This window comes from Calliopsis andreniformis, chromosome 9 (genome assembly GCF_051401765.1).
Source record: "Calliopsis andreniformis isolate RMS-2024a chromosome 9, iyCalAndr_principal, whole genome shotgun sequence".
Classification (NCBI taxonomy): domain Eukaryota; kingdom Metazoa; phylum Arthropoda; class Insecta; order Hymenoptera; family Andrenidae; genus Calliopsis; species Calliopsis andreniformis.
This window is the reverse complement of record NC_135070.1, coordinates 21,685,207-21,711,301: the sequence shown is the minus strand read 5'-3', so window position 1 is coordinate 21,711,301 and position 26,095 is coordinate 21,685,207. Positions and strand designations below refer to the sequence as shown.

At 42.4% G+C, this 26,095-nt stretch overlaps 1 protein-coding gene and 1 long non-coding RNA gene across 3 annotated transcripts in view; both read left to right on the top strand.

Annotated features, from left to right (window-relative positions):
* The first annotated feature begins 254 nt into the window (after positions 1-254).
* LOC143182786 (uncharacterized) lies at positions 255-2,999 on the top strand. The gene is made up of 3 exons (XR_013002517.1): positions 255-482; positions 646-931; positions 2,884-2,999. It is a non-coding gene; the product is annotated as an uncharacterized LOC143182786 (long non-coding RNA).
* A 47-nt stretch (positions 3,000-3,046) lies between these two features.
* The window catches only part of LOC143182783 (zwei Ig domain protein zig-8), a 48,714-nt gene continuing 25,665 nt past the window's right edge, over positions 3,047-26,095 (top strand). The window contains exons 1-3 of one of the 2 annotated variants that reach the window (XM_076384004.1): positions 3,314-3,356; positions 3,450-3,743; positions 15,760-15,941. In XM_076384004.1, the coding sequence (XP_076240119.1) occupies positions 3,611-3,743; positions 15,760-15,941 (315 nt within the window). In that variant the 5' untranslated portion in view covers positions 3,314-3,356; positions 3,450-3,610. Of the gene's footprint in view, positions 3,744-15,759; positions 15,942-26,095 lie in introns of both variants that reach the window. The other variant, XM_076384005.1, reaches the window with a different exon arrangement.

Below are 26,095 nucleotides of genomic sequence, written 5' to 3'. Positions count from 1 at the left end.
ATCGACGTACGGCTTCTTCGACACAGTAGCAGTCTCGACAGACACTCCCACAGACGTGATCCTATGGGGATACTCGGAGTGCAGAAACTCGAGTGATTCGTCCCGGGTGCGTAGTGTGGTAACGCACGCACGCTGCGCGCGCGAGTGCCGCTGTGTCACGCGTTCCCTCGACTATCAACGTGCGAGTGCTCGGGCTCGGGCTCGTGCTCGTCTCTCGTCTCTCACCTAAGTTTATTGTTAGAGAGGCTGGTTGGTCGTGGACGTGCCACCAGGATTTAGTACGTCTTACACACTCGTGCCAGTGGCACGCGCGTCGAGACGCTTCTTTCGATCTTTCTTCGATCCACCCGCTTCAATCGATCCGCTGACATCGCGAACGCGGTACTGTCATAGCGTGACGCTGATCTCTCGATATCATCGGTCGATAAGTGTGATGTGCTTTTTGTGAATTCAACTGTTCGAAATGATTTAAATTGTGAAAGGTACGAATGAAAGTAAAACGCGATTTAAACATGAGAGAATTCGGAATAATTTTCATTTTTTCCATTCTCTTTCCTCTTCACTTTTTCGCTTGTGCGTCAGTGTTCCACGGTGACACCAGCAGTGGAAAGTTTTAATTCCATTTCTCTTTTTCGTTGGTCGCAGAAGAAAGGCTGCGATATGCGTCGGATATCGTCGAAAAGGTAGTTCCGTTCTGTTGGATGACGGGACGATTTTCCACGGGACAACGAAACTAGGAACGGGACGCGAAATGAAAAACGCGAAATTAGGACTTGGAGGACGGCGGAATGCTCCGAACACGAAAAACCAATTGCAGGAGGGTGCGAGAGTTGCGAGAGCTGCGAGAGAAGGGATTGAGTGGTACAGAAGGGTGACGAGCCGGTTCAGGGGGTGGCTGGACAAGCGAGCCAAGAGAATAGCAATGTTGGAAGTGTGTGTCACCCTTTGAACAAACATGTTTTTGTCGTGATCAAAAATTGGGGACCGCGAGTAAAAGTGAAATTTGCACGCTTGGATGAGAATTTCGGTCTTTCTATCTATCTCTCTTTTTCAGTTCAAAACAACAAACGACGCGTAGAGTGTTATAACATTCACGGTGCTCTCACCTTTTCTTGCGCATCTACGTGTTTTCCATTTGTCTTATTTCTGTAATTATACATGTGACGTGACTTTTCTTCCACTATACTACTATTTTATTGATTCAAACGAGATTATTCTATTAAAATAATATAAGAAAAATTGCTAATAGTTTTTCGTGGGTCATGATCTGAAAGATTTCGTAATGTTTCGATTCCGAGTTACGTTTTTCCCACTGGCTATTAACATGTATATGCATCCTTTAATATGGCTCTGCTTCCATCGGTCCTCTTCTGCAGTCTCTTTCATTTTCAAGGGCCTAACTGAATTTAGTAATTATCTATATGTAGCTTTGCTTGTGCAAATGTTTAAAGTAGAACCGAAAGATGTGAAGGCGGCTAATTCAAAGCGTATGTGGTCGCGTCGAGTAGAATTCGCTATAAATAGTGTGCGAGATTCGACGTATTTAACGAAAAGATATACAGCTCTGAATAAAAAGAAACTTGTATGATTGCAAAACCACGGGAATTTTGAGAGGTTGGAGAAAGAGGTTGGGGAAAGAGGTTGGGGAAAGAGGTTGGTAATCGAAAAGGGAAGATAGATGAGAGTATTAAAATTGAGCGATACGTAGAAATGTACGTAGAAGCATCAGTCTCGTTCGAATTTTTTCTCGGTTCTTGAAGAGAGCAAAAGGGGCTAGCGTTGGCAGTGTACAAACGTTTGAATTTTAATTTGCCGTCTCCTGAAAATTTCGTTATTCCCACGGAGGTCGTAGTTTGCCAGTCATACATTCACACGAGAATACGCCCGGACGACATCCACGCCGTTCCCAAGTCTCACACACACCGAGCCGATTTACGTGTTCTTCAGCTTTATGCTCTGACTGTGCACCTGTGCAACGCGTAATTCCCTTCCCTCCTACGTCTTTGAACATCCCCACCTACGGTCTTGTAACATTTCAAACGTGACCCTAAATTTTCCACGGGAAACTACTACAATTCTCTCCCCCTACGTTGCGTTCAAGTTTTGTCGTCACTCTAATTCTCTACTTCTTCGTGCTCTAATTGTTCGTTACTTTATTTCAGTTATATTATAGTCCGCTGTTTTTGGTCTAACCCTTCAAATACCGTCCTGCTCTTTTTACAAAAAAAGAAGAATTTCAGAATATTGTTACATATGCATCGGCTAGCTCTGTTTTAACCTTTGCAACGCTGCATTGTTTAACAAGCCTATTAATTAATAATACCGTAGAGAGATAATTTGCGACGGGTTGGCTAGATGATTGACCGACTCGCTTGTCTCAGCATTAGCATTGTTCTTCAAAGCAACTCCACGCACGGAATTCAAGGTGCGTTTTAAACATTGATCCCTCGATGTCTCGAGACAGTGTCTAGCTTACGTCCAAACTGTCACGGTGTAATTTTTTGGATGACGACCTTCTGAAATATATAGAAGGAAAACGTAAAGCATCAGGAAAAACTGTAACTCCCAAAGGTAAATTGAATTTCTGTTGTGCAATTTAATCTTTTCGCCTCGACGTTAGATGCTCGAAGTTAATCATTTATTCAGTTTCAACTCGAGTATACTTTTTGGTAGGGGACAAATGTCCTTCCACGTTTAATAAATTCAAGGAAGCTATGCTGTATTTGCGACAAAATAATTTCATATATTTGTCCGTGCAGATTTCTTAAAATTCATATTTCATGTTAATATATAGATACTGCTGCTGCGTCTGCTATCGTCTGTTGTTCAACGAAAAATATACAGCACAAGAAATGAATCCTTAAGTCGTCATTCATTTTTCAGAGTTACTTTTCGTTAGATCCTTCCACTACTATTCGTGACATTGCGACGCGACGTACCATGGTGGCTACCAACGCAACGGCAAGACGTTGTTAAGAGATAAAAATGCAGTTAATAACTATTCGTTGGAGAAGAACAGTGTACTATTCCCCTAGAGGAAGTTTAACAAAAGAAGTGCAAGGTTCTCGGGACTGTATTCTGAAGCTTTTGCCAACGAGTAGAACCTTAGGTAAATGAGGTCTTATCGTGTACCACTGACTTAGCGAGGGCTGCTGGCTGCTGCAAAAACGTCACGCGCTAACACACCTATCGGAACTCCTCTTCTTATCCGACTCTTTGCTTATCTTCTATCGTTTACTGAAGAACAAACTACTTTGTCCTGAGCGCCTGCCGTAAATAAACCAAACCAAATGGAGTTTCGCGAATGAAAAGGATAGGCCATGTACGTGGATGCTCGTGAACGAAAAGTGCATCGAGTGAGTGTTTAGGATGAATCAAGAGCATACCATACTGAGCATACCATAGTGTCAAAGTGGTGTAATAGAGTTGAAAAGTTTCATAGCATCAAGGTCGCTGCGAAACCTGCGTTATGCATGAATAGATCATCGAAAGGAGGAAGAAAGAACGCAAACTTCTCGAGAAGAGATTATTAACGTTTCTAAATTCCCTGAAGCTGGGTGTAGCGTCACGTTTAGGTGGTTGGAGCGGAAACTATGCGGCACGAAGCACGATGAAGGGGCCAAGAATCGGTGGCCTACCGAGCGAGAAAAAGCTGGACTTCTGCCAGAAGCCGCGTCACAGTTGGACAGTGTTGCTGGTGTATTTGGGCATCTGTGCCTCGCTGCCTGCCACGATTTTCTCTGGTTTGTATTTCATCCTCACCTACCCTTTTCTCTACTTCCTTTCTTCGTTCTGATTAACCACTATAAGCCATTTTCGAATATTATTCGCATCGAAGCGAATCAGCCGTACAAAGACGATTAAGCACATTACGCGCAATGGTACAAGTGCCAAGTCTTGTTAACAGCTACCTTGTAATGTAAAATTAACAGTCACCTTCGTCGAGGATTTTCTAAAGGAGAAGTAAATTCTTGTTACCGTATTCAATTACGCGGACGTAATTCTGTTTTACACCATTCTGTTGAGGATTCTCAATGTACATCGTCAATTTTGATCAATTTCGATTTCTGATCGAAATTCCACTTTTGCTTGTTCTAGTTACGATAGTATTTACTAACTAGATCTGGCTTTGTCGTTTTGAATTTTAGAGGATTGACAATAAACTGAAGCAGTATTCGAGGTTAATTTGTACAAAGAAAGCGAATTGTGCATATTTCAAATAATACTTTCATCTTTGTTAGAATTTTTTCTTCAGAAAAGCGAATTCATAGGAGAAATGTAAATCAATTGATTTGCAAGTGAAATATTTTCTGAGAAAAGTTCTTTAGAGTCACACGGTGGTTGCATCGTTTAAAATGCAGAAAAACCTGGTGCTCTTTTACTGCACTTCTAAGCGTGACGCAGCGAGAACTATTTATACGTAAATAATGTGATACGTTCGCCAACTCTTATCCTAGTCAGTTTAGGGAAATTAGTTCGATGAAAACTTTCGCTTTACTACATATTTAATTGTCGGTCGGTCGGAAGAACTTTTCTGTATTAAAAATACGTTGCTTGAGGGCATTCGAGGGCATTTGAAACACACGTGCAAAAACTTTTGCAAAAAGCATTATAAGGGAAATATTCTGAATATATACCTATCTACATATATTGTAGGTAATAAAGGAGATTTAATGATTTGTGTTTTGAAAAAGCATATACTAAATCTTGTTTAACTGAGAATACGAGAGTGTGGTGAACCGACGACATTTCCAATAATAATTACTAAAGCTGCGAGAAAAGTTAAAACGGTTTCTTGAAATAAACGTGAGAATGCCATAGTATCAAATTACCGCAGGTAGGAAAGTAATTAACGTTGCTGACTACGTCCGACTTCAGGTCTTGAACCTCTAAGGTTCTTGAATGCGGTGCTATTTAAGCTTTACTCGCGAATAAAATGGTATTTCTCCGCCATATCTCCTCCATCGTATGTAGAAAATTCGTGTTGCGCGTGTGTAGCTTGCAAAGGGAAGTAAAGTAGCGTAAGAAAAGCCACTCGCGGATAACGGGCCACTAACGCATGCACGCATGCTTTGCATCGGAAGCCCGCACAGCGCTGCACCGCAAGAGCGGTGCACTTCAATTCCGTTTTTCCTTGTTATTCTTGGCTTTCTCTCTGTCCGTTCTTGTCTAAAGAAAATTAGTGAATCTTGTTACACGAATTAACAGAATAAATAGAGAGTCATAGTTTGACGACATTAATTGTTACGCGTCGCGACACCCCTGTTTATTTATAAAATGTACAGACCGAAATTTATAGGTAGGTACGTAGGTAGGTTCTGAACATTCTGAGTTTCCATCTTCGCTATCTGAAACATTTGTTTTTTTTCTCGTTACAATCACCCATAGATGAAAAGATTTACTTCGGTTTTGTTTTGTTTAAGGAGAGGGAGTGTGACGCGATAGAAAGAAACCGCAATAGAGGAGTCGGTCTTCCGAAAATTCATCTTGCAGGCAGTCTTCGAAGCGAGTTCTGGTTATCGGGAAAAGGATGAGTGAGAAGGAGTGGAGCGAGAGAAGTGAGCCAAGCGCCAGCAGTTACTTACGCTTAGGACAATTTACCTTAATTAATTAACCGGCGTTGCGACGGGGCGCTAATTTATGCTCATGGAATGATTCACTGCTCTTTCTCGTCTCTTTCTGCGTTCTCCTTCGGGTGCTTCTCCGCGCTCCTCTCCGCGCTCCTCTCCGCGCTCCTCTCCGCGCTCCTCTCCGCATCGTGTTTCTCCGTGTCGTACTGGCGACGAGAAATGAAAATTTCCGCAAGGATATCTCGGAAACAGACGGATGAGCCGGTCTAATTAGGAGTCGTCCAGAACGTTTCGAATTGCACTGGAGGAACCGGGTGACCGACCGGTCGACGCGAGGCGACGCGACGCGATGCGACGCGGCTGCCGCGGCTGCCGCGGCCCATTTCGCAATTTTCTCTGTGGCATGCGGCGCGAGCGCTTAAACGACTCGACTCGATTGTCTCGGAATAAAGCATGCGACGAGAAGAGTAGCAACGTTGTCGGCATCGTTTCGAGGGGAGGAGCTGCTTTACTTGTTGCTCGTTTTGATGCGCCTTAATTTCCGGTACGCTTTACCGACTCATACCACACCCTTTTACTCGTTCTTTTTATTCCAGACTAGATGGACTCGTGAACATTAAATCGTGTATTCTGTTTGTAATTGGTTCGAGATCGATACGTCGTCAGCTCGAAACAGAGGTATGTATTACTTACTCAAAAATCTCCTACAAGAGTATTCTTCGGAAATTCTTCGTGAACGAATACGAACGAAATTGAGATTTCTAATAAAGTCCGAAATTGAAAAAAACGTTGATTTTCTGACGATCGTATGACTCAGCGATTTGGTGACATCGTTTTTCAAACCTTACGACGAAGTTGAACTTTAAGAAAACACCGAGGAAAGGAATTTCACGTTTTTCGAAATATTAATATCAGTCTGCTGTTTATGAATTAAAAACCATACGATCGAATCGAAAATTAAAATACTTTAGGAATAAGTCTAGAACTTCTTTCCCACTGAATTTCACCTTTGAAACTATTACATGACTAGAATTTCTCGTTCAAGTAGTTAGAAACCGTTTGCTAAAGTTCCAAGTTTCTTCGAGTAAACTTGAGTAGAGTTGGCGTTCGGTTATAATTTCACGGATTTACACGAGCTCCGAACAACGATTCTCAGATAATGCAGGATTTTTCCAGCAAAATAAGCTATCGGTGGCTTTATTTTTTATGCATATAAACACATTTCAATGGAAAAACAGTTCTTTGTAAACAATATTTCACTGTCAAACTTTTTCCGTATTAAATCGCAAGATAAACCGCCTTGTTCTTCAGAACAGATAATTGAATACAGAAAAACACGGTAACTAATGTATTCTTTATACTAAATCTTCTATTCAATATTTTTCCTTCAAATTTTCACGGTATTGAAAGTATTGCTAAAAAGAAGAACTGAAAAACAAACATGGATCATGGATAAAACGAAGGTTTGGTTAACATTCCGTTAAAATGTCAGTTAACGAGCGTCTGGATGACAAGGTAATTAAAACCATCTGAAAATGCCTAAAAACGAGTAGGTATGTAATTAATGATCTCGGATGACAAAAAAGTTAATTGGTTAATGAATGATATTGTTTACGACGAGATCTCCCACGAGAAAATGCCTAAAATACACGTGAAATGTGTCTGACTCGGAGCTTCTTCTATTGGTTTCGCTATACTTGACCTGACTCACCTGACTAATAGTACTAATAGTACACGACAGCCATAGAATAAGTCCTCGGGTCACAGGCACATTGCACGCAATTTTTAAACGTTTTTGCAACAATCAATGAACGATTTATTGTATTAGGTGTACGTATAAATGTCTATGTATGTATATAAGTATGTACGTGTGCGGCGCATTTGCGCACCGCGAATAAAAGATAGGTACGAAATATTTTTTTCCCGGACTAATCATGTCGCAGCTTTACTCCCATTTTCGTTCAGTCGATTTTTTGTACGCCCGTCCTGACCGCGGATTATGTGTCGCGAAATGAAACGTGTATGCTTATCGATTGTGCTACTGATTTGCACGTTTGTGTACGCAATTCATAGTTGTAGCTGTGTATAGAGGAAAATGGAAAGCGGGAAGTGGGAAGCGGTTGAAAAAACTGAAATTGGCTAGGCTGGAGGGTAGATTCGGGAGTAGACGAGAAACGTGTAGCGAGAGGGAGTTGAGAGTTTGCAAACGTCATGGTCCGTGCCAGAGGCTGTGGACTGTTAATTTGACTCTGACGTCGTGATTTAGAGGTGTCCCGCGTTTACACACAATGCGCGTGTTGTGTGCATGCGTGGGCGGACACGTTCCGTCGAATAGAGACATGCGTGGCTGCACCTTATGTGTTCTCTGGGATGCCGCGATTCCTGTTTCTATTACCAGATTCGAATTCCCAATCAAATGTTACCGTCATTGAGTCTTTCTTTTTTACCGAGCTAGAGTCTCCGCATGCCTAATGTTTCTTTGTGTGAGACGAGATTCGAACCAACTGTCGAATTACATCGGTAACACACTCACCACCGCTTTTTCCTCACACCGATCGATTCTATGTACCTACGTAACGTACTTGAGTACGTCACTGTTTTAACGCAGCCGTTTCTTTCTACCAATTCATTTGCTCTTGACTCTTATTTACGGCACAGGAAGCAATTTCACAGGCAACTGTCTGTTTTTAAGTCACTCTTTTCTAAAATTAGTTCTAATCTATTTTTACCGAACGGTGTTTGACAGAAACTGAGCCGTGATTCCGGTTAGGTTGCGATTAGGTCCCATGGAACATTTTCTTCTCCATTTCACTACTTTTTAACCCTCTTCTCATTCCGTCTTTTTAATAAACGCCTCCATTGCGCTTTCTTTCAATTCTGTTTTTTTCTCTTGCGCATTTCGTGCTTCAACTAGCAGACTCGTTAGCTTACTTATCGTGTTGAACTCGTTACGAGCGTCTTTCCACGCATCCAGTATCCTCGTTCTGTTCTCCCACCTGGTATATTCGGACTTCATCTTCGTTTTTTTTCTCTTTTTTCTTTTTTTTTGACAATTTTGTTGCCTCGATACGTCGGTGCTAACAGGCTAACGGCTTTCCGGAAAGCATTTGCTATGGTTTCTTCCTTCCATCTTGCGACTGCTACAGGATGCAACCAGTCGGACGCGCACGTTAGCCTTTGACTTTTTTTCTTCCATTTTTATATGTTCGCCGTACGAGACTATCGTGAGAACGAAGTGAAAGAGAAAAGTGATTCACCAGAAGATATTTTCGAAAACGTTAGAACAGTGCTTTTAGTGGTACAATTGAGTTTTCATTGTTTGCAATCCTTATAGGTACATACGTATAGGTGTCTTTTAATCTGAAACACCTGAATGAAAAATCATTTATCATTAAATTCGTTTACTTTTTCGCTTAGATCGAAATTTCGTCTTATAGAAATATGTATAAGATTTGATAATTCTGTCGAATGTTGATCAGAAAATATTCTCCTTCAATCGTTTCATTATCGTTGGGAGTCGATGACACGCCGAGTGCACGGCCATTTATTCGTTTCCCACGGGACACTAATTAAAAGCTGCACCGGTTGGCCCATTCCGGCCAGGCCGATCTGGATGTCTCAGTCGGTACTTTGTAATTAATTTTATTGAAATCGAACGAGGGCCTCGGGCGCGGCTGGGACAATATAAAAGTTGGATCGCAGAAATCAATCCAGGAAGGGTAGCGGGGAGCACGGGACAAAATATCGGTCGAAACGCGAGCAGAGACGAGATTGAACTTTCGACCCGGTCTCCCTGCCGCTTCAGCCCGATCCGACAGCCTCGCACTTGCTGCAAATTGCGAACTTTGATGCTCTCCTCTCTTCTGCTCAGCTTTTTCAATAAACCGTGGAAACGCGAGAGGAGAGAGAATTGCCCGTTCTACGCGCAGTGGGGAAGAATGGAAGGGATGGAAAGGGAAAGGAGGAGAAAAAAACGATTCGTGGAATGCGATAGTTTCTTCGAGAGTTCGAGCGTTATTCGGTCTTCGTGGCGTGACTGGGACGCATCGTTCTGTTGCAATTTCCATCGTCAAATTGCCAACCATTCTTCCGCCATGGCTGGTTCAGTCGCGAAACGCGGACTGTTTCATAAATTCCTCTTTCGAGTCGATTCCCATCGATCGCTCGTTGGGATGTAGCCCTACGTTTTATTCGCGTTCCCACGTCGAACTAGTGGCCGATTTCCGCCCATCGAAGAACGAAAAATTACGTCGTCCAAGTAGGTCGGCCAATTACGGAACTCCGCCAACCAGCTCAACTGCTTTATGTGTAGTTTTAAAACTGATTTCTTCTTACATCGGGGTGGAAGTAGACGGTGCGCGCGCGGTGCTTCTAAGTTACTCTCGGCTACTTAAAGCACTAGAAGATAATTATCGAACCATATTTCGTGACCTGTCAATAGTCATACTTTTCAGAAAATCTTTCATTTATATCAAACTGACGCGTTTTAATACTATGTGACGATTTTCCTAGAACAAGAATGTTCCATTCATTTTCGGTTACTTTAACGGGCAGGAGCAAAGAGTTGAATAGACTATACTCATCTAGAACTCAAAAAATTGAACAAGGCCAGTCGAATGATTTTTTTTCTTTTCTTTCAAGAGGATAACCGTTACAAGCCACGAAGCTCAGAAAGCTTTCTCACCTTCTTCGCATTTTTCAGGCTGCCTATCACCCTTCGTGCCTCCGGTTTGCTCTTCTCACCCCATTTTCGCTCTTCGTCTGCTCCTTCCCGCCTTTTACGTGTCTTCTGTTCTCCTTCCTCCCTCTTCTTTCGCTTTCTTTCGCTTCGAGATAAACGTTATTATAATTTTCAGACTAGCACGAATGCTGTCGGTAATATTGTACTTGTACACAGGTAGAGGCGTTTAATCCAAAAGATGAACTAATTTTTTTTCCTACAAACTGAATTATGGATAGCCGTTTCAACCAGTTTTTAGTGGAATAATCCTCGTTATATTTTAAAGTAAGCTTTTGAATTCTTCAAAGATAGACATAAAAAATGCACATGTATCCTTAGCTTTCTTCAAGTTTGTACGTAAAGGTGGATTTTCAAGTTACAAACGAGACTTTTTGTAACAGATACAAAACTACGTTATTCCTGGATACTTAAAGAAAAGAAATTGTGATGAAACGAAAAGAGATTGCAGCGAGTTTATATCATACTTATTATTACGTTTATACTTTAAATCTGTAGGATGGAAAAACCAAAATTATTCCTATAAAGTATTTATTTGTGAATTAATTTGCATATATATCTACATTTATTCTTTGTAGAAACTTTCATGAAATGGCTGCGATGCAAAGATTGCTGGTTTGTGTGATGCGTATGAAAAAACATGGAGGAAAGAAAAATGCGTAGACAGAATGATACGAAGCAGAAGATTTCTGCTAATTATGATTCTTGCTACGAGCTGTGCCATATTTAAACGGCATAATGTAGCGTGACTGGCAAGTTTCACTTTGTCGAGCAGGGTGTGTCATCTGTTTCTGCGCGAGTTAGGCGACGTTTATAATCCGTAACACGAGTTCGAGCAATGAGATGTAGGTACGTATCTCGCGATGCGTGCACAGGCACACGTGCGAACACACGTGTCGAACACGTGGTGTTCTTCAGTCTAAGCGTGACGAGCTTTCCCTGTTTACATCGTGTTCTCCCCGCTGATCCCGGTTGTGTCGCGGGAAATTTCACTTTCCCTTGCCTGTTACTAACTTGATCCTCGATTACTAATTTATCGATGAGCTTTCGCATAAAGGTTGCCAAAGAGATGGGCGAAGTTCCGTCTTGCAATTTTCGAGTGCACTTTCTTTATTTAGTGCGTGGGGGAAGTAGCATCGACCGATGCTAAGATGCGTTAGATTTTTCATATTCGACCGCCATTCAGCCAGTTCTTGATATTAAACACATTTCCGTCTTAAGCTCCATTACAAGGTTCGCAGGAAAACACTATCTGACGGCTGCTACATCGTAAAATGCACCCATTACTTCCGCGCCCTGTTTCCACATTCTAACTGCGTGTATCTATAAGCGTGACATACTGGAGGTGTACGTAAACGCCGTGTATGAATTTGTAAATATCTGTATAAGTATAGAAGATAGGTGGTACGACATTTTGTAAGAATATCGTTGAAAAAGTTGCTTTCCCGATTTGTCCTTAAATATTTACGCACTAGTCATATTAACGAATAGCAAGGGTCGACATCGTATCTCTCGGTGACTCGTGTGGAAAGCATCGTTTCAGTTTAGCCACCTGTCAAATCGATTGTTTGTCATATCTACCGCTATCAGGGGTTGTTGTAATATAATAGGATGCGTATCGTCTTGGAATTACCAGATGCTGTAATAGGTTATATAGGGTTCTACAGTTATGTCGATAAGGATGACCTAGTTGGGCGAATAATGGAGTAACCACGTGACGACGTTCTTATGGTAATTAAAATTCTTATGATGTAAGTAGAGAACGAATCGGTGCACAGATCATTCAATATCAGATGCGTAGTTTTTCATAGAAAAAGTTAGGGGTAATATTTGCGTGAGTTGCATCTCGTTTCAAGCATCGTAGTCGCTGACAGCATTCCGTGTTTGACGTACTTACCTATCTGCGATGTACCCAGCATGTCATGAAAGAGTGGCAAATTTGCTTCTTCATTTGGTAACACTTGTCGCAGTTTCACAATTCGATGTTCGATAAATTTTCATTGGACGAAGCAGTGCTCGGAGAAGGAGACGTTGATTAGGGAAAATGTGAGAAATGCGGCAAAGGGAGTCAGAACTAGGTATAAAGGTAGAAAGCAAACAGATCGTTAATCTTACGTCTGCCTCGAATCGCGCGACAGAATTCGGTTTGCGCACTCCGCACCTCTTCTTGCTACTCCTCCCTACCACCAGGGTTGAAACAATCAGGGCGAAAGTTTACGGCCGCGCTAGGCCACCGCCGGAATCATATATTTCCACCGCAAAGCTCGTAAAGTGTGGTCATTCTGCCATTCTGCCATTCTGCCATTCGGCACATCACTAGGTCCGGCCACGTCGCACCGAGTCGGTCGCACGGTTATGCGACAGTTCTGTGTCAGCGACTCACTGATCGCTGTTGTTAGTCTCGTCGCGTGCACGGGCATGTATTCGCATAAGCCACACAATAGTCCTTAGAATGATTGAATCGTGGAAAGAACGGTCGCGTAGGTAACCATTTGAAATAAACGCCGCATCGCGCCGCGACGATTCGTTGGTCGTTGCTCGAAAGGGAGATCGCAGAAGCGGGGGAACGGCAAAAAGGGAAAGCTAGTAATAATACCCTTGAGGAATAAAAGTGTCGTTTCGACGTGAAAAACCGGTGGTAATGGAAGAGAGAGATTTGGAGGAGGTGTGCGGCGAGTGGAGTGCCTACGAAAGATAGCGTAACGCCGCGAGATTTAGCACGTAGTAATTCGCCTTAATACCGAGGTACGTACGCGTCGTCGGTGCTCCATTCGAAAGCGATATTTGTATTCCGAGACGTGGCCCAGCCTGCTTATCGAACGTTGCAAGAGGAAATTCGCCGAGCGTCTCCCTTTTTCCCTTTTATCGGATCCCTTACCTTGCAAGCGAAACGAAACGAGTGCTTTTTCTAGAGGCGAGTTTTATCGGTTTCTGTGCCGACGTTAAATTGTCATTCGTTCTTTTTATTCGACACGTTCGAAAATATGGTTACCTATCGCCAAAGAATTTACCTATCGTCTAGATCACGACAATTGAAAGCCGTCGAAGAAACGAATCGAAAAAAGCAACCGATATGGGAATAAATAGACGCGTTAATATTTATCGCTAACTGTTTGAATCGTTAAGGAATGTTGCATTGCCGAAGACTAGAGATGCCAGCACGATTCCATATTTTAGTCTCAGCTTACTGTCTGGCTTAAACAGGACAACTATTCTGTTTTAATTACTCGCGTAATAACTTGAAGTCTTATTTGCGGTATAATTCGTCTCGCCGCGCCTTTACTGCCAATGAAAACGAAATTCACCGTGCATTTCGAGAGGCGTGGCTGCCTCCCGGCACTATTCTCCCCCAAAAGGGAAAAAGCGGGAAAAAGCAGAGGAGAAATAGGGAGAAAAAGATGCTCCCTCGATGCCAACCATAAAATGTCCAAAGAAAAATAGCCCGCGGCCTCGTGAGCACGGAGGAGACAGAAAGAAAGTATTCTCGGTTTACGGGCCTCCGCGTGCGGTTTATAATATTATAAAGCGGCGTGGCGCGGCGGGGAGGGAGGAGGAGGGAGGAGGAGGGAGAGGAGTGTCTGCAGGTAGAAAAAGCGGCTAGCGAATGAGCGTTCGATGGAAAAGTAGAAACGGACGGTAGTCGGGCAGACAGAGCCAGCCGGACGCAATTTCGTATTTGAAAAGTCCCTTTCCGAGGTATCGTTAACAAGTATATTAGAAGTTATTAGAAGGAAAATTTCTTAGGAAATTCAATGAATTTAATTCGGCATCTGTTTCGAGTTCTTCGCTAGCACGGTTGGTGCGCTAAAAAGTTCCCAGCCATGTAGATATTCATTTCGAGAAGTTTGCCGTTTCCTCTCTTCTGGAGTCTGTCAACGATGCTGCGTCTTCGTAAACTTGTTACTCTTCAATTCCGACCCCATTTTCCAGGCAACGAGAACGGAATAAAGAGGTAGCTCGGTGGGACGGCATGGCATGGCATGGCAGTGGCGAGTGGGCCGCCGCAGGACGATTTTCGAGCCGTGTACGTCATCCGTATTCACGGGCTCTGCTTTTTGTCAATTAATCTGGTGTTATCAGTGGAATGGCGGGAAGGGGGAAAGGGTCGGGGTCGACGTGGAAAGCAGCCGAGGGGAAGTTGGTCATTTGTATAACGCCAGCGTGGTGGTGTGTATAGGGGCGTTATCTACGCCCTCTGAGCTCATCCCCGCAGGGAGGAACGGCCTGTGACACGTTAACGTCAGAGCCCAGTCGGAGTAGGGCGAGGGATGGGGATGGCGACGGTGTAAAGGGGTACAGGTGTGTTTGGGTAGGATGTTGTTTATGCGAAACGGCCAACGTGGTCGAGTTACGATACGTCAACACAGCCCGTTCTGGTTGATCTCGTTTGATCTCATTTGATAATTCGATTGTGACCTCGTGTCGCGTGTTAGCGCTTTCTTTGTTACAGTCTCGAACTAAACAGTAGCATCCGGATGGTTGAATGAAATGTATCCGACTAGGATTTTCACTTCAGTCGACTAAACGTGCAGTTCGTTATGGAGTATTATTAGAAAAACTTCGGTAGCTAACTATCTAGGATTTACTTTTAACTTTGCTTTTGGATCAATCCCTGTCAATCGGCAATAGGTATCGTCGCTTGGGCTGATGATGATTGATGATGACTGAGAGACTGCTCGAAGGTATACTAACGAGGCAACGTTCCGAATAGGCTTGCGGCTATTCGACACGCTGAGCCCATTGGTGAAACTCCGAGAGATTACGTTACACGTGTTCAGACGTCATCGATAATAGGAGAAAAATCGAGACAGGAAAAAGGAAAATTCGATTTCGTTCTTCGGATCAATTGTTTTGTTTAAAGAAGGCATCTTGCGCATAAGGCAATTCCATGAAAAATACTGTTGCTTAGGTTAAATAACGACTAGAGTGTATAGTGTATAGTGTATAGTTACCCCCGGAGGATTCCCACTACTCTAGGGGGAAAACTCGAGGAGGTCGGTAGTACAACACGAGCGTTGCATAATCAAGTATCCGCTTAAGAAATGAGCCGAGTTCGCTAAACCGGTAGTAGTTTACTGCTTGCCGGTGTAATGCATTCGGATTCTACTGTCTAGATGCGGATGAGGCAGTCTTGGGCAGAAGGTACCAAGTTGCATCCTCTAGGGAAGAGACGCCTAGTGTCGGCTTCCTGTCCACAATTTCTCTACAACTCTTGCCAAAGATGGAACGCGCGTGTTTCTTGACGACGTGCTTCTGCACAATTCAGTTAGAAACTGAGGAATGACGAGTTGTCTTAGCAGCGTGCCTTTCAAAAATCACCCGATGCTCAGAAGAAATAAAGGGTGAACTCTTATGGATTTACATAGTTTCCGTCTTCAGCTACAAGAACGATACACTGGCTTTAACGGGACGAAATTCCATGAGAGTGTGAAAGTGTTTCTTTGTTTGCAGCGCCAGTGGAGGTTCGTGAAATATCGAAGGAGAATTCGCAACGCCGCCGTCCAAACGACGCCAATAATGATGCAGCCGAAGGAGATTTGCCCGTTTTCGAGCCGACAGCGGCGAACGTCAGTGCATTCGTTGGGCAAACCGTCTACCTGCCATGCCGCGTGCGAAATTTGGGAGATAAAGTGGTAAGCCGCAACAATTTGTTTCCAAAAAATTGCCCTCGAAACGCCATTTGGGGAAAGAGACGAGCCTCGTTTCTTCTTGACGTTCGAGCAGAGCGAGAAAAAAGGTCAGGCGAACGAGAGGACACAAGAGGAGGGGGGACAATTTAGTCTCGGAGCCATATTTTATATAACCACAAACTTTTATAGCCGATATGAAAAGTTACACCGTAAAAGTACCACGTAAAAATTCCTACCTCGAAACTGTCCCCGAGCCAGCGTTTCGTTAACCAACACCAATAAAGGTTCCCTGCACTTTTTAAAATCCCAAACTTCCGCCCCCTTTTTTATCCTCGCGTTATGGTAACAAAAGCAGAGTTTAGCGGAGGCAGTCATCGACTAGCAGTAGCAAATTTATTTTCCAATTTCTCCCTCGTGTGTTCCTCGTGTATATTGTCCTGCGTTTCGCGAAGATTCAAAGAAGTAGCTGTAAGTGTTATCGTTACTAGGACTATTTGGCATTCTATAGTATGTTAAATGGGCTCGCGGGAAATGGCGTCGCGGGTTTCGATGAAAAGTAACTATGCGTCCCGGTACGCACGTAACGAGGACGTAGCGATTCATTTTCGGAAGTTGCTGCAGCCTCGGTTTCCGTACCATGAGCCAATTTCTATTCAAACAGGTTGTCTTGCGACTCTGACGACGACATCGTAACCGTTTGCTCCATTATCTATACAAACGGGTTCCGTATAATTAATACCAGGCCATGAGAAATGGTTGTTTCCGTAATAACGATCGACCAATAAATACAGCAGTCGCGATTAGAGTCGGCACGAAACCTGCTTCTCGAGTGAGCTAGCGTGCTGCTGACAATCGATCAAAACAATGTTCGAGGACACGGACATCAGTGCGCTTCCTTCAGGGCTAACATCTGCGCGATGCCTATCTTCCTCCAGTCTGAATTCGAGCCTCACCAAGCATCTCAGACTCTTTCCAACAATCTACCTCTTATCGTACTTCTTCATTTGCCCGTCAACGGCCCGAATTTCCTTACTTTCTCCTCTAAGACTATCACATTTCTTTAATTATGAGAGGAATTTCAAATTATTTCAAGAAAATCTGTCGATTCTATCCAATAATGTTTTATTTATCCTGATAATTCTAAAGAAAGATTTTTGAACGAATCGAGAGAGCAGAGAATGTTATTCTTTTCTTCGCGGATTCGTAGTTCACGATTTAATTCCGGTTTTCCCCAAGACGAGCGCATTTTTCAATTTCATGGTCGATTAGAGCGCGGGAAAGGTTGCAAAACGTAGCTGAAAGCGGTAATCAACGATTCTCCAGAGTCAGCGGTTCCCGATAAAATCTCCTCGATGCAGGATCGTCGAGCAAGGGGACCAGTGAATGTAAAACTTTTGAAAATCGATCGTGTAGTTAGAGGAGCAAAAGAGTGGGTATGGAGAAGACACGGCATAAAAGAAAGCTGGGAATTTATGCTAAGCGATGATCATAATCATTTCACGAGAAGCACGGATCGTCGCGCACAAGCAATAATCCCGTCTGCTTGATTCGTTTTACTCGTAGACACACGTTAGATTAAGGGTCGCTTGGCGCCATGTTCGCTGATATCGCTCGCTTTTCCACTACCGAATGTCGAACTGTTATTTCTAAATTTCCTCTCGAGGTCGACATCAAAGCAGGAACTGTACGAACAGGGAGCGTTATCAATTTTTCCAACAGCTTCCGTTCGGTGAGTCCTATGCGATTGATTTTTCCCTTTTTCCCCTAGGATCTAACATTTGATAGAACCACGGTGTAGCAAGACAGAACGCGATCAAAATATCGCAAATTTAATACTCCTCGCTGATCGTCTGGAATTAATTTGAAAATTAAATGAAGGTTAAGCGCCGAGTCTTATCAAAAGGTCGGTCGATTCCAATTAGGTTCGGTTAATACGGCTTCGATCGGTTTCCGCTTGGCGTTAAAAGCTCGTAATTTCGTTTCGAATTAATTCGATCCTCGTGACTCCCTTACGCCATAAATTCTACAAGAATTTCAAATGTTCATTACAGAAGATATCGATAATGCGTTCGAAACCTTAATGGTATTTATCTTCAATTGGTAAACCTCTACGTTCGGTATCACATTCAATTTTTGTTCAGTAGGGTTCATCTTTCGTAATGTTAAATGAATGCTTCAATGAAGTCAGCTTTATATCCGCAACCGTTTTGCCGCTCATTGTATACCATGTTCGTCGACTTATCGATATTTCACTGGTTCGAATATTGTAGTTGCGGGTTTTCCTCTTCAACCAGCAATTCAGAGCCGTTCTAGGCACATTTTTGACCAATTTTTTTACTCGGCCAACGCCACTTTTCCCTCGTTTTTTTTCAATGTCTTTTTCGAAAATCATCGATTTACGTTTTCTACTTCGAAGGAATAATTTCAAAACGATAATTTCAGTTACTATAGTTTGTATTGAAGGAAGTATCTCATAACCACGACACACTTAAATCGTTCAAGTTATTTTTGGTTCGTACCTGCCAATGCTCTTATTCGATATAAAAACTTCAAATTGAACTAAGTGACTAACGATTTGTTGACCTTATAGGATGTACCTATGACACATCCGCGATTTGATCGACGACAGGAAAAGGGTGTTTCGCTGCCTATGCAAAACCCGAAGAGTTCCTGTCTCTGCATCGCGTACCATTTCCGCGTGTTCGATCCACCGGATACCGACCGTCACGTTCTGAAATATCGCGAACAAATAACACCGGTTAAAGTTTCTACTGCTGGATACGCTATTCGGATAATCTATTTCGTCTTCGCGAATTTTTCGATTTACAACTGCAGATCCGAACCAAAATGGATCAAAATGGATTGGTCAGGCCAATTAACTAGTAGTAGTACTAATATATGATACGATCGTGGCTACGATAAAAGTCTTTCCTTTTTCCGCTTGACCAACGTCTTTCAAACGGAAAGAAGAAAAGACCGAATCGGATAGAAGATCAATTATAAACTCGCGATTCGCGATTTGTCGACTGGACAGGCAGGGCAAACATCGGCAACATTCGTAACATGATGGATCGTCACGAAAAATAGAAGCTTACGGGACGACGAGATCGATTCTTCGGCATGTAAGACTCGAAATGTTCCTCCTGTCTGCGTTTCCACTGCATAAATTGAGCAACCGCGAATTCCAGTCCTCCATTATTCATGAAACGGCGACGCGGTACGAGATACGGTCAAGCCGAAAATACAATTAGTTCTCGTTCTGTACGAGAAAGCAGGTGTGTTGTTCGAGATAATCATTCGCCAGAAATACATCCCGTTATCACATTCCTCCGTCTCTTCTCCTCTATCTTTGTCGAGATTCCTCGATTCGATCGAATACTCGTTAATCGCGTATCACGTTCTGTCTTATACGAGACGTTGGAAATACTATTTCATTTTGGTTTGGATTAGCCAGAAATTTGTAGTAGGATCACGTATTTAACAGCGTAGATATAGAATAAGGTATTATTGCCTTGGTCCTTAGTGTCTGAATAAAAAAAGAACGAGAGGACAGGAGTTTAATTACGTAGAGGCGTCTCCAAGAAAGACCCAGTGCAGAAAGGAGTGAGCTGTTCCTATTAAGATATACACTCGACAGAGAGCACGCACTCTCTAAAGAAAATTTTCGCTTTCCTGTTATGCCTGGCTCTAGAGAAACAGGGTAGGGGGCGATACAAAATGCGAGGCGAGAGAAAAAATGCAAGTGGTGGCGGAGAAATGAACGAAGAATGCACGTGTGTAAAGCAGAGTGAAAGTAGCCAGCTATTTCAAAGATGAGAGACCACTTTGCGCTTAGAAGGAATTCCTTTACTTTTACGGCTTACTAAATGCACAAAGTATGCTCGAAGGAAGTACAAGCTTCCGAGCCAAGGAAGAAAAGAGGGTGGCCGAGTGAATGGAAAAAAGGAAAGCAGAAGGGGAAGGGGAAAGTGGTAGAAACACGCGGAAGAAAAGATTTTAATCGTTCCAACTGTGACGGTTCAACGCTTTGACCATTCACAAGATTCATGGCTCACACTTTCTTATCTATTTCATTTTTAATATAACTAATTCAATTACCCATTCTCTGATATATTCTAATGATTTTTCATCGTTTCGAAACATATTCAAAATATTCAAGCTTCGTCCCTCATTGAAAAGTACATTATTACTAACCTTGTAATGCAAATATGTATTTCAATAAATTGTTTCCTATTTAATTTATACCCGAAGAGGAAAACACGATTTTCTTCTGTTAGGACGCACACAATTTTTGAGGTGAAACGTTAAAGGAACAAGTTGGACGTACGAGCTCTACTGCGACATGTCACAAGCAGAGGAGATAAACCCAACTGGTTGGGAAAGCAATAAAGCATCAACCAAGAAACTGTTTCACGCTAGCGACCGACAAAAGATAACATTTCAGGCTTTTCGACTAAGATTCCAACTTTTCCTCTATTCACACTATTTCTTTGATCACTCGAAGAAATTCAATATTCTTTTTGATAAAGGGACATATTCGAAACGCCTCTTACAATGATAAACTACGTAAACTTGCGTCTAGTCTAGGCAATGCACTCAGATGTAAGTTCGTAGAGAAGAGAAAATTGCAATACTGTCAGTGGCTCGATGTTATTTCAGGTTGCACGTGGAAGTGACTAGCAAGTTTTATTTGACGCGAATAGGCGAGTAACGTTGAGCATACTATAAAATCAAACTTTAACCAATTGTCAGAACCAATGGATACATCCTAGATTGAGAAAAAAAACAAATCAAATACATACATACATATATTGTGAGTGAAATCCATTTTGTTTGCTCGGTCAGATAAATTTCCCCCGTTACTTTTTCTCTGCCACACAAAATTTTTCACTAGAATGTAGATGTAGGTACATATATGCTTCTTTCTCCCCCCCCCCCCCCCCCCCCCCCATCGTCTGAACGTTTAATAAAAAGGAGACCAATTTCAATGTAGCCTAAAAGGACTCGGGTAAAAAAAAGACAGAGACACGGACGAATCGGTGAAAAAGGTATGCTGATAGAATAGCTGGAAAGGCAGTGTGTAGGAATGAAACGAATTGGAGGGATGAGAAATAGTATCAGAGAAAGCTGAAAGCTAGTCGTACGTTTTCAAGGTAGATACCATTTTAATTACAACCATCGTCCATAAGTCGATCCGCACGAGAGACAACATTTTCTCAGTTTAATTAAGCGGTCCGCATTTCTGCTTTGCTGAGGTTTCTTTCATAAAACGGACGAGTGAGCGGATGCACCAACGATAAAATTGACGTACATACGTATGTACATACTTAGGATATGTATATATCAACAGTATTTCGTTAAACGTCAATTGATTAAATTAGAGAGTCTAAGAGATATCTCTGTTAGAGGGTAGTACTACTTAGTTGATTAATGAAATCATACCGTATATGAGTTTACGATTCGTTAAAGCGAGAAAGTTAGTGGTAATTTCTCGGACGAATTTCGCAAAATTTGAAATTATAATGAACGATGTAAATATGCAAATGTAGCTTAGTTTTTCGATTTTCAGTAATGAAAGTTATTTAGTTAGCCGCGTTCGTTAATCAACCAAAATTTTACTATGGCCAAATAACCCTGTATCCTTCCACAATTTCTGCGCACTCGTGCGGATTTATAATTCTTGTTTACCGATTATCTCGTAAATGTCCAATTACGTTCGCAGCAAATTTTCCTTTGATCGCGAATTTTCAATTTCAATTTTTATCATTTGTTCGACCGTTTGTCATTCGAAAAGAATGGAAGACCGTTGATGACAAAATGAAGACTTATTAACGGAAATAGAAGAACGTGTGTTCGATTGAGAAGAACAGTCAACGAGTTGAATTGTGGACTTACCAATTAAATTCTGGTTCGTTGTATTTGGTCAAATGTCGATGCCACCTGGCACTATATGTACTTTGTTTCCAGCTGACAGCTTCTCACTAAAAGATGTCGATAAAATCGGTCTAGAGGTCACTTAATTCTTCTCCTCGAGAAATTTTGGTAGATGTATTTCGACGCAGACGGAATCAATGTCAATAGCAAAACGAGTTATTCTTGCAACGGAAAGATATTTTAGATTACAAAAAGAAGAAAGAAAATTCTACATTTGTTCGAAAAATGACTTTCAGGTTTTCATTTTTTTTTTTTTTTTTTATATGTAAACGAAGACAAACCCGCGTAAAAATTCCAGACAAGAACTTCCGTTTCTTTTAATCGTCTAGTTGAGCGTAGTTGCAAGGAAAACGTTTGCAATTAGGAACTTTTTGAAAAGAAAGAGGAATAGTGACTGAATAATTAAGTAAAAAAAATTAGAATTAAACATTGTTAGCTCACTCTTGGCGAAAGCTCGTGAAAACACTCAGAGAGATTGCAGAAAGACAGGGAAACGAACGTAGTTTTATTCCTTATCTAATACTTTTGTAATAATTAATCAGTGCTCTTTACCAGGATGAAGTATTATCTTTTTAATTTCACAAGCACGGATTAAGTTACTGTTGGTTGGTCGAATTAAAATACTAATAACCAACGTAGAAAGTTAAAGTTGAATTCGCTCGCTGGTTGCTATACTCATTCCACTTCATTCTTGGTCCTCTTTCCTCGTTATGCTTTTACCTTTTACCCTTTCCGCATAGCGTCCAAACTTTTACGAACCCTCGAAAGTCTGGTAGCGCCACCATTGTTTCCCAAACAGAGGTTGTTACCACTTTTATGAGGGAGATTTCGAGCTTAGGCGGGCAGATAACTTTGGTACGTTCGTCGCTTAATCGGGCTCGGTCCAGACCTCTTTCTCTACGCCTTCAATCCTTTTCCGAGGTGCAATTTTAATCTCTATTCACTCCCGGTCTTATCTATCTTTTTGGTATCAAGTGATTTTCGGATCAAGCAAAATGGACTTTTTCTGTTCCAATGACAATTGTTTATGATCCTCAATTTCTCTCCAACTTTGCATAACTGAAGCATGGAAATTCGCGCGAAGAACAGCTAACACATACATATAAGTATAGTAGGAAGAAATAATGGGGGTACCGATTTTAATAGGCGCTTTTGCTTACAATCGAATTTTATGATTAAACAAGACGGCTAGATGCAACGTATAACGCACAATATCTCTGGTAAAATGAACCAATGACATGGATAAACGAAAAGATACCAGAAGAGCCCGGTTATATAGAGCTTTGGAGGATCGCGTATTCCTTTTACGTGCTTGGGTTCTCCACGTTACCCACTGTGAAGCTATCTCTCGATCCACGCTACCGTCGCTTCTTTCTACTTTGAATAATCCAGAGCGGATACCCGGAAGCCGCGGCGAGTCCCTGAGAAGAATTATTTAAAGTCGCTTAGGATCAACCACGTTCAACTATGTCGGCCACCATGGATTACTCTACGTTCTCGCGACTTCGTAATTTCAACTTAACTTCAGTTTTTGATCTAGTTTAATCGTACCTACCGAATATTCAAGGTTGTACACTACTGACTATGCGGAATCGAAGTGCACATTCGCATGTTTTTATTCGCACACTTTCGAATTCACACAGAGAATGCTATCACTTGTTTTCCTCATTTAACTCCGCTGACACTAGAAACACTATTTCATAATACTGGATCGACCCTGCTCTTTGATAAACTAATATCATCAGAGAAATTGATTATAGACTGTTGGATAGTATGAATGACATTATTTGAAAGTGAAATCGAAAGAGATTCAAAATACGCCTAGAGTTACAACACAAACAGCTGAAGTTCTTTGTCGACGAGGAGCTTACTACGTACGTTTTGCCTCATTTTCTTTTTACGATATAGTTCTCGCATTGGCCTTTAACCAAATTTCGTTCTTCCTTTCCACCCTCCGTTCTTTCAACTACGAAACTTAACCCGAGCATGACTAGCCGTCTTGATAGTCTGCTTGCTTTCGCTCTGCGACTTCCTCTACCGTCCACAGTTTCACAACATTATTTTCCTCCGAACTTCTCGATTACTTTTATTAGAATGCAACTCTGAGAATTAACGTGGCTGCGAACGCTCGCCGGAATTGTTTGCGACGCGATTCTGACTTACATCTCCTTCAGTTTCCTCTCTGTAACTTTTGATCAAACTGCAATCGACTATAATCGATTATTTTTGCTTGTTTGAAATATTATTACTATTCAAATATTGTTTCTATAGCCCTTCCTAGTATTTTAGAATTTCGTTCGCTTCCATGCGCTCTCTTCAAGCGTACCTTCAATTATTTTCTTCTGACTTTTTTGTCGTTGCATTTCTTCCAATTTTCGCCGCGACTTCTCCACACCCCGAGTGTTCGTTGACTGTCTTCTTCGCAACTTCTTTCCTTCGTCGTTTGGCTGTATTTGTCTCTCGTTCGTCGACGTGCTGCATAAAGGTCTGTAATCTGGATGTTACCCCATGGTGGAAATAAAATTTCCTTGCAGCGAACGTCGTTATCCAGGCGCGCATGAGAAATGGAGAGATTCGCGTGCACTCTCTTGCCTTGCAAAATCTCGTATATAGGTCCACGAAATTGTTTCATGGGTTTCAACAGAGTTTTAACAAGTTAAATGATATCCTTCTTCTACTCCGCCCTGAGACGTTCCGTCGCTAAGCTGGTCGTGGAAAACGCGATCGATCATTTTCTCGGTCGGCTTTTCACGCCTCGCCTTAAAAACTCCGTCGCTCGAATGAATGCAATTGTTACCAGGGGAGGGACCGACAACGTTGAAGCGTTCTAGCAGAGAGTTCTTCCTGCGCGACTCCCAGGGAAGGAAACTTTGCACGCCATCTTTATCGTCGTGCTCTTCTTGTCTTTTCACCTCACCTTTCTCCCCCTCATCCTCCACTTATCCTTTCTAACACTACGAGCACTTCGTACTTTGAGGAATTACTCCGACGCGTTACTTATCTTGAATTAATACGCCTTCCACTTTGCCAGCGATTTTCCTTTTTAGCTACTTTGTTCTGGGTAATTTCACGTAATAGAAGTCACGGAGAATCGAGCAGAAAAGTATTGTCAAAATAACGGACGAATAAGTGATCTACACTTCCTTCATAAAGTTCGCAATTTCGGTGAATTGTAATAAATTTCTGCTTAAGATGCGACACGATCTAACAAAGATATACAAATTCGCATGAAAGTCCTGAATAGTTGGAGTAACATTGAACGCGAGAATTTCATAGAGAACACGTTCGAGGGAACATACCGTAGACGTGTAATTCGTCGCGGTGATGGCAGGAGGACCGCAATTACGATGATCGAAGAAGTTCGATGAAACCGTCGCGTCGAGTCGGTCGACTGCCAGCCGATCGTTTCGAGTTTTCCAACATCTGTAACCACGGCTGCGAATGAACGCTTCCGTGGAGAACGAGGTTTCGACACTCGACTCGTGCAGTAACGAGGAAATCGAGGGGGAAACGACGTGAAACTTCGAATTCGAATTCGACGGGACGCGACGCGACGCGACGCGACGCGACGCGACGCGACACCTCGGGCTTTTCGAGCTCGTGCCATCTCAACTCTAGATCGAGCGTAATTATATTGGAAACGGTTGCTCGATTCTAGGCACAATAAACGGTATCTGATCCGAAGTATCAGCTGAACCGAATGTTTGGCTTCGAAAACGACCCTACGTATTCGCGTGTAGCGCGAATACATTTTTCTTTTCCTTGACTCATCGATCTTTCCCGAGAGACGTTGAACGCGCAATCGGAAATGACGAGATTCGATGGAATTTAGTTCTGATGCTCGGCTCGGTTCCGTCGAAATCCGGCAAAGGGAGTACCCGAGCGACATCGACGACGCTCCCTCGATATCTTCTTTCTTTCCATCCTGATCTTCCTGTTTGATTCCGGTGCACAAATCGAATCGAAAGTAGGGCAGAGGCAAACAAGCTTCGTTTATCTCGCGTATTGCCGCGGCGAGCCATAGAATTTTGATTACGATCGCGATTTGTCGTGGCGAGGACAGGGGCGGGGACAGGGACGGGGACGGGAAGCGGATCGATCGGCAATTATGTTCCGAAGGCACAGCTATCAGATTTGCATGGAACATCGTTGCCTCTATACATATACAACTTTCAGCGCGCGTCGATCTTTCGAATGATTTTCGAGAAATTCACCCTCCTAGT